The sequence below is a fragment of the Typha latifolia genome, chromosome 9, assembly GCF_019914945.1.
Source record: "Typha latifolia isolate L0001 chromosome 9, TyphaL0001v2, whole genome shotgun sequence".
Lineage (NCBI taxonomy): Eukaryota > Viridiplantae > Streptophyta > Magnoliopsida > Poales > Typhaceae > Typha > Typha latifolia.
The window spans coordinates 9,767,816-9,781,417 of record NC_133094.1 but is presented as its reverse complement, the minus strand read 5'-3'; the positions used below and the strand labels follow the sequence as shown (position 1 = coordinate 9,781,417).

At 34.3% G+C, this 13,602-nt stretch overlaps 1 protein-coding gene across 1 annotated transcript; it reads left to right on the top strand.

The window, feature by feature from the left end:
• Positions 1-3,975: 3,975 nt before the first annotated feature.
• LOC140794934 (uncharacterized) lies at positions 3,976-13,338 on the top strand. Its single transcript, XM_073147223.1, has 7 exons — positions 3,976-4,508; positions 5,906-6,005; positions 8,769-8,834; positions 10,252-10,366; positions 11,241-11,323; positions 11,549-11,610; positions 12,932-13,338. Exons 1-7 carry the CDS (start codon positions 4,276-4,278, stop codon positions 13,041-13,043), a joined length of 771 nt encoding a protein of 256 aa, XP_073003324.1. The 5' UTR covers positions 3,976-4,275; the 3' UTR covers positions 13,044-13,338.
• Positions 13,339-13,602: the final 264 nt, after the last annotated feature.

The following is a 13,602-nucleotide window of genomic DNA, read 5'->3' as shown; positions in this document are numbered from 1 at the left end:
TAGTATCTCATTAAATATTAACGGAACACTATAAGAATGAAAAATAATTTTGTACTCTTCTTCTTTCTCTTCTTTTCATCTTGTTCATCTTCTACTTCATATACTGTTATTGTTTATAATAATAATAATAATTATTATTATTATTATTATGCTCTTCCTTTTTATATCTCTTAATCTTCTTTTTTTCTTATACAAATCTCTCTAATCACTCTTTAATTAATAAAATAAGAAATTAATTGGAGATAGTGGTGAGATAATTATGATTAGTTAAATAATAATAAAAATATGACTTTATATGATTATTATTTGTTTCTATATAAATTGTAATAGTGAAATATATAACTTTTACGTTATATAGAAAATATATAGAAAAAACAACAAAAATTGTTAAAAAATAATAATATTTGTTATAATATTTATAAAAATTGTTAATATGTTTGCTTATCCTAATTCTAATTCTTCTTTCTATTTGCTTCTTCTTCTTTTTCTCTTCTATTGTGGCTTCTTCTTCTTATATCCCTTAATTGTTTTTTTTTTCTATACAAATCTCTCTAATCACTTTTTAATTAATAAAATAAAATATTAATTAGAGATAGTTGTAAAATAATTATAACTAAATAAATAACAAAAAGTATGACTCTGCATAATTATTATTTATTTATATGTAAATTGTAATTGTGAAGTATGTAAATTGTGTAATGTATAGTAAAAACAAAAAAAATTGTTAAAAAACAACAAAATTTATTATTATATTTATTAAAGTTATTAATATATTTTCCTTTTCTTCTATTTCTTCACTTTTTTCTATTGCTTCTTCTTTTTTTCTTTTTTCTTTATCCCTTAATCATTTTCTCTGTTTTTTCTATCCAACTATCTTTAATCACTATTTAATTAATAAAATAAGAGATTAAACTAAGACAGTGGTGAAATAGTTATAATTTATTAAATAAAAAAAGAGAAGGGTTAAGAAAACATATAATAATAATAATAATAATAGAATATTTTGTTATTTTTGTACAATTTTTGTTGTTTTTTTATACACCGCAGAATTTACATACTCCACAATTACAATTTACATAGTAACAAATAATAATAATGCAGAATCATACTTTTAGTAATTTAAATAATCATAATATCTCACTACTATCTCTAATTAGATTTTTGTTTTATTAATTAAGAGCAGTTAGAGTGACTTGTATAGAAAAAAATGATTAAGAAATCAAAGGAGAAAAATTAAAAAGAAAATGACAACCAAAGAGAACATAATGGGATAGAAGAAGAAGTAATACCATAAAAAAGAGGAAAGAAGAAGAAGATATATTAATTATTTTTAATAAAACTATATGTGTTAATTCAAATAATAATAAATAAGCTACATATTTATTTATAATTATAATTAATTAATAATTTACTAATTATACTTAGCTAATAATTGTGTGAGTGAGTATATATTATTAAACTAATTAAGAAAAGAAAATACAAATCCCAATGCTATAGTGTTGGGCTCCAGCACTATCTACTATAGTGTCCTGACAATATTGTAGTAGAGGAGAAAATAAGTTGAGGAAGAAGAAGAAGAGAAGAGGAAAGAGAATGGGAGGGAGCATGAGGGGAAAGGGAGCCAAGCTGGTAGGGTAGGGATCGACCACAACTGGTTGGCCTCTCCACGGTAGCTCGGTTCCAACAAACCCAAGCTCAAAGGAAAGAGGTGAAAGAAAGAGAATAAAGAAGATATAAGAAAGGAGAGGAGGATGAGGAGGCTCCTCAGTAGCGATTGTTGGGGGAGGGGTGGTGGCAGTGGCGAGGTTCTAGGGGCGGCGTCCGAAATCCGAGGGAGAGAGAATTTGAGTGAAAGAAGAGAGCGAGAATGAGAGAGAGAGGAGGTGGTGCAGGAAAGGATGGTTATCATTATAGTGATAGTGAGGCCCGCCGCGCCTAGCTAGCAAATAACTTTTTTAGTGCCATGTAAATATTTTTTTAGTGTCAACGAAGGCAAGGATCTACCAGCTAAAATACCCTCACATTCGTATCAATTATACCGGCAATTGAATAATGTGATAGGTCATAACTTAGCTCAGTATATATGCTCTCAAAAACTTCTCTTGTAAGAGTTGAGTGTGCTTTGATTTGGACCATTTCATGTAACTCAATTTCTTAATGATCAATGTCTATAGAACTTCCTCTTGGATAAAAAAAATAAAAGGTTACATATATTTTACTATCATGTACTTGTGCCTAAAATTATTTTACCCCAATGTACTTCAAAAGGTTTCAATCTAATATCTATACTTATGAATAAAGTGAGATAATTAGTTTTTCTATTACATTTGACTAAGCACAATGGCTATTTTAATCATTTAGCCTTCGTTCACTTGTGGAATAGGAATAGGCTTATTCTCGTGTAGTAACTAAACTACATCTTTCCTTATCTTAGTATACTATTTCAATATTTTATTTTATCTTATTGCGTACAACTTTTTAAAATTATTTATTAATAACCTAAGATTACAAGTTTACCCTTTGAGATGATAACACACTAGTCATATCAGTAACAGTTGCTATCTTCTCTCTCTCATCTCCAAAGGCAGCCCCATATACCCACACAAAGCGGGGTATTACCTAGCATAGTGCGGGGTAACCAACACCCTCAAGCAATCTAGTGCGCTCCTCTAAGCCCTCCAGCATTCCACTACCGACCACGACGTCTCCATCAATCGCCAAGATTACCTGTGATGAGATCATCAGCTCCCCCTTATCCGTCGTTTGCAAGGAACTTGCGTTCAACCTCCTCCGCTCGCTCAACCTTACTCGACCTCTAGAACGTGCTCATCTTCGACCTGATCCGATTTTCCTCCCCTAACCACGAGGTCTCCACTACAGCCCTCTACTTTCTCTTCTCCCTCCCCTCCCATCTCCTCCCTCGCCTCCTCTCCAACTCCCACATCACCCTCACCACCGCATTGACCTCCCCTTCCCCATCCTTCCACCTCACCGCTATCCTCGCCCGCAACGATCTTGTCCTCTTTTGTCATGCCTCCCCGTCCCTTCTTGATCGCGTCTCCCTATGGTGGGGCAACATCTTTGGCCTTGCCCACGATCGCTCCGACGCCCTCGCTAGGTAGGATCAATGAACACTCCAGTGTCGGGTTATAACCCCAAATAGTGTAGGGTAATACCTTGCACACTGAAGTGCGAGGTTATAACACAGTACTATAATCCTACACAACGTAGAGAAGTCCGCAGTAGAAAGGCCTCATACTATTTACTATTTAACATATGGTCAAGGGTACTCTCATCATTGGGTTTAAAACATCATTAATTTTCAATACAATTTTATTATTTTAATATTAATTTTATATCACATCAAATATAAATATTACACTTTATAATAGTATTGAACTAAACATTACAATAGTTTATACTAGTATTAGCCTCTTCTTCTGGTTTTAAAAATTAGAATACATTGTCTATTCCACCCTTATTCTCAAAGTGAAGGGGGGCTTAGTGACATTATCTTAAAACATGCATGTCTTCTCTAACAAGCACGATAGGGTATCTTGATTATTTTGACACCATTTAGTTAAGTTTAATAGAAAAACTATCTATCTCACTTTAATCATAAATATATGAATTGGTTTGAGATTTTCTAAAGTACAGGATATGATAAATTGATTTTAGTATATTTAACTTAAAAATAGAATAAAGTTTAGGCCGGGTTGGGCACAATTGGGATGCGAACTAAGATCGGTTTGACTAACATTGAGTTCGAACAAGGTTGGGACCAGACTTTTATGTGCATTTTGAGAAGTCCTAAGCCCATAACTTCAAAAGCCCAATTGACATTTCAGCCAGATGTAAATGTAAATGTTTTTATAAAAGAGGGACAATTCTGTAATTTCAAACTTTGACCTCTAAGAAATAGTAGTAGTAGATGCATCGAGTTCATTCAATGATAACATTCATCATTATATGTCTGGGTTCTTGCTAATCTAAATCTCAACTTAAAAATGCTCTAAATATAGAGAGGGAAGTTAACATGAGGAGAGAGAGAAGACACAGACAAAAACGAGAATTGCTTCCCATCTCAGAGAGAGAGAGAGAGAGAGAGGAAAAAAAAAGTTTTCTCCCTTTCTTCTCTAAATTCTTGCATCTATTCTCCTTGTACCAATTTGAGTTCATTTGTTGAGCAATCTTTTTCGTTGCGAGAAGAGTAGTTGAAATTGGCGGGAACCGGAGGAGAATTGGGGGAATTTGAGAGGTAGGTTTTGGTTCTGGATGTGTGCAAACGCGAATCCATCGGGGAATCAGGATGGGAACCACGGAGGAGGTGGTGGAGGTGGAGGTGGAGGTGGAGGAGGAGGAGGTGGTGCCGCCGTCGGAAACCCTAGCAATGGTAGCACGGGGACTGCAGCGGCGGGGAATTCGGCGCAGGCTTTAAAGCATGACCCTGGTTTATCCTCCGAGTGGTCGGCGGAGGAGCAAGCTGTTCTCGAAGAAGGGCTTAATAAGTAAGTGTAAATCTTTTGAATTCTAGAGATTGGGTCTCTTTCTTTTTCTTTGGATGATTGGGTTTTTTTATTTTTCGTTGCTAGTTGTTTGTTTGGAATTTGGGAATTTTGCTTTTTAATGGCATTTTTTTGGGTACAGAAGGTCAGATTTAGGATGGGTGCTTGGAGATTTAATGAAGTACCATTTATTCTACGCAATCATTATCTATCCAGCATTATTGCATCTATGCTGTCAGTGGGAGATTTAAGAAATTTTTTATAATTACAGTAATCGGTTAGAAGTTTAGGGATTTTAAGTTATCATTTTTGTGCATACGGTTTCAGGATATCCTTCTAAAGGTAGGTAATTTGCAGCTTTCTAATAAAATTTTCTTTCTATCCTGTACAAACTTTTCATGATTAATTCTTTCAATTCATTGTGTGAAGTCATGAATTTTTATTCTCAAGAGTAAGCATCTGTGTTCCTATGAACTTTCTGATGTTTGGCCTCTTTTAAGGCTGGTAGTATCCTGTCAATGAAATAATTCTTTTGATTAGGGAATTATTTGATAATATATTATCAATTCATAGATATTTCTTGCATGATGCTTTTTGTGTTTTATTAGCAGTAAGACTAGTGCAAAGATAATGATGCAGTTCTGATTTGAACCCATGCCAGTTATGGAAAGAACACATGGGGGAAAAATTGTTACTTTGAGCTTTGACTAATCTTTTATGTGTGGTAGAAGAAGATAAAATGCTTGAGACGAATCTATTTGTGGCATGTAGCCTAGTATAATTCATGAGTGTGATGCATATCTAACCTCACTAGTATTAAATACACCAATATTGTGTCAGATCTGTAGTGTGCTAGCATTATGTGACAGTAAAGCTTGCCTCTTGCATACTAGTACTCATGGATTCAAGCTAAAGAACGACCTTCCCAATAATCTAGATAATGCACGCACTACGCGCGTCTTATCTTTCCCTAACCCTACATCGACAGTATCCTCATTCATTCAAACACTCTTTTATAGGTAATCTATTAGCAATGAGAATATTCATTTCTAATGCAGCATATAATCAGATAAACTATACAATTGCACTATGTTAAATCCTGCTTATTTAACTCTATCTAAAAGTTAAATTAGTTAATAATTGCATGCTTTTGGGAATATATTGGTGCTAGTTAAATTTGCTAACTACTTTTGAGAGAACATCTTGAGAACAACTGTGTTAGAGGATTATGTTTCTTTTCTTGGTTTCTTGTTCTTTTTGTAATGACAATTCTCTCTTGGTAATATCTTTGTTTTATTTACATTGGCAGTTTTCTTTTCCATCGACATGTTTTTTTCATTTATTTTCTTCTTCTTCTAAGCAATAAGAAACCTCTGACTTTGTGATTATATACATTTAAGGTATGGATCTGAATCGGCAATAGTTCGCTATGCAAAAATTGCCATGCAGTTGCAAGACAAAACTGTTCGAGATGTGGCCTTACGATGCAGATGGATGAGTGTAAGTCTGACATCTAATAGCACAAACTTACGAATATGACCTAAATTCTTTTCTGCTGTCTTGAATCTTAGACACATAACCACTGTCTTATATGGACATTGCAGATTATGATTCAAAGTAAATTATTTCAAGCAGGCACTGTTGCAAACAGAATCTTATTGTTAAAAGCTTATGTTTTTTATTCTTACCTTCTCATATATCACTAGAGCGTGATGGACAATAGCAACGAATCAAAAAGTGACAATTTTATTGTTTTGTCATCTTGATTTTCTAGGAAACATGAAAGATCCCTAAAATCATCCTACACTTTTATCTTGTTCTGAATTACCATCTAGTATTTATAATCCAAGTGAACCATGAGTCTTTCTGTAATTTAATGATTCACAGTTCCATTAGACTAGATATTAATTTTAATGTTTTAATTATAGACCCTCTACATGTAGACTTTAAATCATAACTCTATCATCTTGTCCATTGCTTTCATCTTCTTTGCATTTGTAAATCAACATTTAGTAATATTCAACATGGAATACATGATTTGATATTTAGTCAACTCCAAATGTTTTTAAAATGAAGTAGATAGAACTTCCAAACCTTGGTATCTGTCAATGTCTACATTTACCATAAAGACAATTTGCTAGAAGTCCCTAATCTCTAGTTAGTACAGATTATCTTGTTATTTTCCATCTACGGCTCTATATCCAGCAATCTTCACCATTTTTCACATGGTATAGTCGAGATTAATTTTTTGAATTACCGAATTATAGTTGTTATTGTAGATTTCAACATATAATATATCTGCATAAGCTTGTTCATCCATTAATTGCTTGCACTAACCACATATATTGATTGTGTGCCACTTAACAGTGTCATCGATTTCCTGTGCACATAGCTTTGTCCAATGCTAGAGGTAAAAGTGAGTTGAGCTCTTGAGATACCCTTAACTTCACTTATCTAATGATCATAACAGTGCAAGCTCAAGTTCAAGTTGAAATTTACTTAGCTTGTGTTTGGGTTGGCCAATATTTAAGTCAGCTCGAGCTTGGTTTGATGTCACCCATGGTTCCAGAAGTGAAATTCGAGCAAAAGAGGGGCAATCAGATGTGGGATGGAGGTCGGAGTTGCCATCCCTTAGAGTTGGTGCGTGGGAGTTATTGGGAAAGGTTGCCCTTGTCATGGGCATGGAAGGGGAAAAGGAGGAGGAGAGGTATGTCCAAAGTGGAAAAGCAAGATCCTAGACCTGTTCTCGTAGTGGATGAGACTTGAGAGGGGAAGAAGAGGAAGAAAGAGAGGGTAAAATCTTCAGTTGCCTCTCTATCTCCAATCCATTGTAGTTCCATGTTAGATGGTGTTATATCTGTTTGCAATATCCATTGCAATAATCAGGGGGAAAATGTATTTATTTAGATTCTTCCTTTTGGGCTTATGACAGTTTGTACCCTAGTATTTGTACTTGTCAAAGCTGATCCTTATCATTTGCTATTAATGTCCATATTGCACCCTGCTGTTTGCTCAACCAGTGCAGCCTAATAGTTGACTTTGTTTAGTGTAACTAGAGGTGGAAAATTTCCAGCACGCCCTTACCCTAGTTTTATTGACACAATATCCTGCTCCCATAACCAAACAGTCTGTCTATAGACTAACTTGATATCACTACCCTACTTAGCATGCAGTGGTCGATGAAAAGGGGAGTCCATTAGTATTGCTGGGAAAGGGCATTTTGGATATTTAGATTTTAAATGAATATCCCGCATTCTCAACCACCATTTGCTGTTAGTTAAAATAACACAATGTGTTATGGACATAAAGACCAAAACATAAGGGTTACGTCCTAAGTTTTGGTCTAAAGTACATTTTCCCCTATAGTCAAATAAAAAGAATTAGGCATACCAATTTAAAAATGTGGCCAAAATAGCTTGAGGCATTGTAATTTTTTACTCTCATGAGATGAACTATCATAATTAGCTTTTGATCAATTACAGCAGTAACTTAGTCTGTCAGCACATGGATCACGAGTTTTTGTCTGCTTGGACCCCTAGGTATAAACATAAACGCTGTAAGTGCATTGATTAATACTTAGGCTGCAAGATGTTTAGTTTCGTAACTTGGAAGTCAACATCTTTTCTATTTTGTGCAAGTTGTAAACTGAATAAGAACTTCGAGAATATGTATACATATTTGGCTGTTGTGAATATTCATGCAGAACTGCATAACTCACAGATGAGTCACTGTGCAATTTTGTTCTTGTTTATTCGCGTGCTAGCTTTATTCTCTTATTGAACTGTCTGTTTGCTGTTTTTTTCCCCAGTATGTCGCATTATAATGGACAATATCAACCCTTACTTGAAGTGGAACTCTTGTCCGTACAATTTCTTAACCTAGAAAAATGTCTAATGTCCTGGAAGTCCTCTGTCTTGTTGACAAAAGGTTGTGGAGATATGTTCAAACTATGATCAATTAAATGTGTGCTTATGAGTTACGACCACCTATAGCTTGATATTTTCTATGAGAATACTAATATCCTTCTTCTTTGTTCTTCCTGATTGTCACTTTTGATCTTTGACATGAATCACTTTGAGTGATTGTTTAAATCCTCTTCTATCTCTTTTTGTGGCACTTTATGCCCTATGATTTATTGACCTATTATGATATAGTACGGCATCTTAGTGCAGCCTTTTAATTGTTTCCAGATATTAGTTACATAGCTAAATGGCTAATTGTTGGTTAATCAAGAATTTAATGCCATTTTCATTGAACCTACAGAAAAAAGAGAGTGGCAAGAGAAGGAAAGAGGAGCATAACTTGGCAAGGAAAAACAAAGATAAAAAGGTAAGCCTTTTGATGTCCAAATGTCATCTTTTTTTATTTTTCCTAAATCTTGCTATTGCATAATGTTATTTTCCAACTTTCTGATGTTCTCAGTAGCATGAATTCAGCCAGATATGGCCTTTCAGTTGTTCTGTGTGCTATTTATTTTAATAATGAAGAAACATAATGTAGAGAGGTTCACTGGCTTGAAAGTTGAAATATGTTCATTCAGACAAGGTTTTGACTGTGGTAGATGTGAATTGTCAGTTCCATGTTGTGATATGTCAACTTAAAATGAGTGTTGTTTTCAACATTGATTAAAGTTTCAGTTGATCTCGATCTGTATTGCCGAAACAGATTAGCGGATATGGCCGATTGCCAAATCCGTATTTTGTCTGAAATAAGCGGTCGATACAGCTGATATGATCAACATGCAACCGTTCCCGATTTTGAAACCGATACTTAGAACCTCAGTTTTGGGTATACTTTGTTTTTGTTAGGATGCACTTCCTTATAGATTCTGAATAGTTTTAATCTTTCTAGTGGTTATTGTGACGTGTTGACATGAGGTAAAGGGTCAAAGGTTAGAGATTGATATACTTGGATGGATTAGCAAATTACATAATACTAGGAACACAGATGGTTTTGTCCTGCATGGAGTAGGACTCGTCGTATTGTAGTTGGCGTGAATGACCTATGTTTGGGAAGTCATAGTGAATTATAGAGTTGTATAAGAGAATCTGTGATAAATCTTTTATACACTTTGGGGTTTGGTGGATTGGTTTTGATATATTATGTTTCTGATCTTTTTGCTTGATTTCTTGCTCTTGTGATCGACTCTGCTACTCACAACCCTTTCTCCCCAACAATATATGTGTATAAGGAAATCAATATAGAGAGAGGAGGGAGGGTCTCTCTTCTCTTTCTAATGTCAACCAAGCAATTATTATAGAACATGTATAAGAATTTTATTCAATATTAAGAGAATTCTGATCTTACAGTATTTCTCTAAGTTTCAAATCTTCGATCATTTTCTTCTATTTTTCATTTAATCTCTTATGTTTGAGAGTAAAGGGCAATGCACAAGGCTCCTGTGAGAACTGAGAATGCGTGGTCTTGGAATAGAACACATAGCTTACCCTCATAAGTCAGAAGTTTATTTCTATTACTTGGATCTTTGACCTATTGAATGGAAGGGTCGAGCCTTGCCATCATACCAAGTGGTGCCTTCTATTTAAATATACTTGAGTGTTTGAAAATATTGATGAAAGATCATCTTCCTGTGAGACTCTGGTGCCCTCTATGATGTTTTTCTCTTAAACTTTGATGCCTTACTACTTGCGATTTTTGATAAATGATAATTATGCTGCAAGCATATATGCTTTTCTCGATATCTATTCATTTTACCAACATTTGAGAACTTCATCCTTATTTGCAGGAAAGAGTTACAGATCCTTCAGCAAAACCATCTGCTCACCTAGTAGGACGACCTAACGTCCCTCCATATCCTCTACCAGTGCTCCCTATGGAGGATGATGATATTTCATTTAAAAGTATGTTGCTTAGTAAATATAATCAAATGTCTCTTTTGGTCTCCAGAAGTCCTTTTTATTTTGTTGCAAAGAGCAGAATCCTTAATTGTTGCATTACCTTTTGCACAAAGTCGGCTTGTTTGTGGATTGCAGTTGTGTACTTCTGTACTTATTCTTTGCTGACCAATAATTTCTGATTAACCTATAACATTGATAGTGTAATCTGTGTTAAATGTTTGTCGAAATTCTTGTTGAGAAAGTTGTCTTTCTATATGCATTGCCTAATAATGACTGAAATCAGTTAACTTGTTTTCAGTTGCCCATTTAGCTGTGACAGATGCATAAATTATCTTTTAGTCCCAGTGTTGCCTGCTATATTGGAATGCTCTAGTGCTGTTTTGTTGGTAAAGTTCATGATCTGTACTTGTTTGGGAGGATGCAACATTCTCAGAGAGTGGACTTGCTAATTTCTTCTCTAACTGAAATGGTTGTTGGAGGAGTAACAAATCTATTTAAGAACTTATATCATTCTACTTAAATTGCATAACAACATTTTCATAAGAAATTGCATAACTTTTCTCTGCTTAAATAATGGATACTAGAAAATAAATAAGTAATGATGCAGTATGAGATGCTCCATATGTACTAGGTAGCAACTACTTGTAACAAGAATGAAAAATGATTGCAGAGTTGGAGAAGGGGATATACTATATTTCCATAGCCGTACCTGTACTACTTACAGCATTAACTTATATATAGTTTAGCAATAGGTCAGGAGGGATTCTTTCTGTATATCAAATGAAGCATGTATTAAATTGTTGCTTCCGCACAAGTGTTTTGAAGTTTGCTTATTAAATGCACGGCAGCTGATTTGTTTGTATTGTCTATCTTGCAGCAATTGGAGGTCCGACGGGAGAGCTCCTTGAGCATAACGCTGAGGTCTTAACTCAAATTTCTACAAATCTCACAAACATGCAGGTTGGTTCCAGACTTTCAATCTGCAGCATTGACTTATTGGTTTCACAATTCTTTGAGTTCCAATTAATTGGAAAAAATCAGCTCAATAAACATAAATTTGATGAAACATATTGCACAACAGCCATGGTCTGACATTCACAATGCTTGCTTTGAAATAGCAATATATATTGTAGTCGCATGTTTTGTTGTTTAGCGTTCTTATTTTTTGTTTTTGTTCTCTTGCAGATACAGGAAAACATCTCTCTATTTTGCCAAACACGAGATAATATACTCTCAATCTTGAAAGAGTATGTTTCAAATACTTCATTATTTTCTTATCATAAAATCTGCAAAATATGGATGCATTTCATGCAGGTAACTTGTAATTGTATTGTTGAAACTTGAAACTTGAAACGTGAAAGCACATAGAGTGGTGAAAGAACTTTTTGAATACCTAGACATGCTTCTTCACATCTTTAGATGTTCTGTTTGGTTAAGTTGTGTTATTTACCAACTACACTAGAAGTGTAAGCTATTGGAGACTAGTGTTTTTCATTTTTTATATTCATTTTCTAGTTCCCTCACTTTTGGGCTTGAGACAATTTTGACAGGATCAAGAAATAGAGTTAACTTAAACCAGTGGAGTTTTTAAATTTAATTGAGAAGGTGGGCCTAGTAGGATTTGAACTTGGGACTTATTGCTTTGATACTATTTTGACTCGTCAATTCTCTAAAAGCTTAAGCAATTAGGGAATAATTTTAATCTTTTATATTGAAAAAAGTTGTACTTGTACTTTGACCTTGCAGATTGTGTTTGTTATTGGCAGATCTTCCTATTTTGAGTTGATTATTTCTAAAATAAAGATTTGAAAATATATATTATTACAACTAGGATACGTCTCACATAGTATTCTAATGCTTCCTTAGGATGGGGTGCTGATGTTTACTGATGAAGGCAATCAATTGTAGAACAACCCATTAATCATGGAGAAATTGAATAAGTGCATTCTGACTTTCCTTTAAATATTTGAAATTAGGTTAAGAGGGGTTCACTTCCTTCTTATATTAACTAAATCTTTGGATGATTGAGATGACTAGTTTTCTTTTTTCCTTTTTGGTTATCATTGTATTATTTTCTTTGTTTACAATCAATTAGCATCTTTCTATTGTTTGCTTTCAAAAGGAGTGCTCAATATAGACTTCCAAAGTTTATTGCCTTCTTTTTAACAATATCTGTTAAATTTGAGGATATTCATTACACAATGAATACGTTCAAAGTTTGTTGTTGTACCCTGCCATATTGTATGTTGTTCTTCTAAGACTTCCTTATCATTATATTTATATTTTTCTAGTATGGCATGCCACATTTATAGCCATATCCAAATCCTTATCCATGCTCGTTGGGGTTCAATGTGCACGATTATCAAGTTGACAATTATATGATACTCAATTTTGTCATTAGTTATGTACTTAAGGTTAAAGGATATTTAATATAGTTACTCTCTCTGGGTGAAGGGAAGATTTAGGAACAAAGTTGTAGGTTTTGCTGATCTTTCTCATTCCAAATAGTTTGTCATGATACTTGATGCCTTTGTGAGAATCTTATATCCGAGATAACACTTATTGCAGGATGAGTGATGTTCCTGGAATAATGAAGCAGATGCCGCCACTTCCAGTGAAGATAAACGAAGAACTTGCAAACTCCATGCTCCCTAGGCCTTCCATGCCGATGCAGTCATGAAATCCGAACGGGTGGATCCTCCTAACCTGAGTCCATATTTCCCGTAGAGAAGGGACAGATGACAATACCAGCCGGAACCAGTCAGCGTTCGGTTTGCGAGTGAAATATCAAGCTGCTGATTGTCCATTCACCTTGTAGATCTCTTCTTCCATTTCTAACTGGCCTGTTGATCAATGTATCTTGTAAAAAACCTATGCAACATTAGAATATGTAGCACTAGTCTTTTGTAGACCCTATGCAGTATTAATACTTTTGTAATCAATATTTGTTAGTCTAGTAGAAAGGAAATAAGTTATCTGTTGACTTAAAAAAGGGGACAGTTCAGGTGTTGGCCCCAAAGTGAGGGTGGCTCATCTTCAAAAATTAATATCAAAAAACAAAAACAAAAGAAAATTAGGTGGATATAGAGGTGAGCTTAATGATGGATAGAGAGAGACTACCAAAATCTTATTGTTAAAAGGCTAAAGTTTCTCTTTTTGACCTGAGGACTTTTGCTATAATATTATATTAATTCATCAACTCCTCTAAGAAGTTATATAAAAATGAGATAAATACTGAT

Excerpts from the sequence above, each read along its gene's own strand:
- LOC140794934 (XM_073147223.1), top strand. The coding sequence starts at position 4,276 with ATGTGTGCAAACGCGAATCCATCGGGGAATCAGGATGGGAACCACGGA. Across the intron at positions 10,367-11,240 it reads TGATGATATTTCATTTAAAA|CAATTGGAGGTCCGACGGGA; the intron begins GTATGTTGCTTA and ends TCTATCTTGCAG. Across the intron at positions 11,324-11,548 it reads CAAATCTCACAAACATGCAG|ATACAGGAAAACATCTCTCT; the intron begins GTTGGTTCCAGA and ends GTTCTCTTGCAG.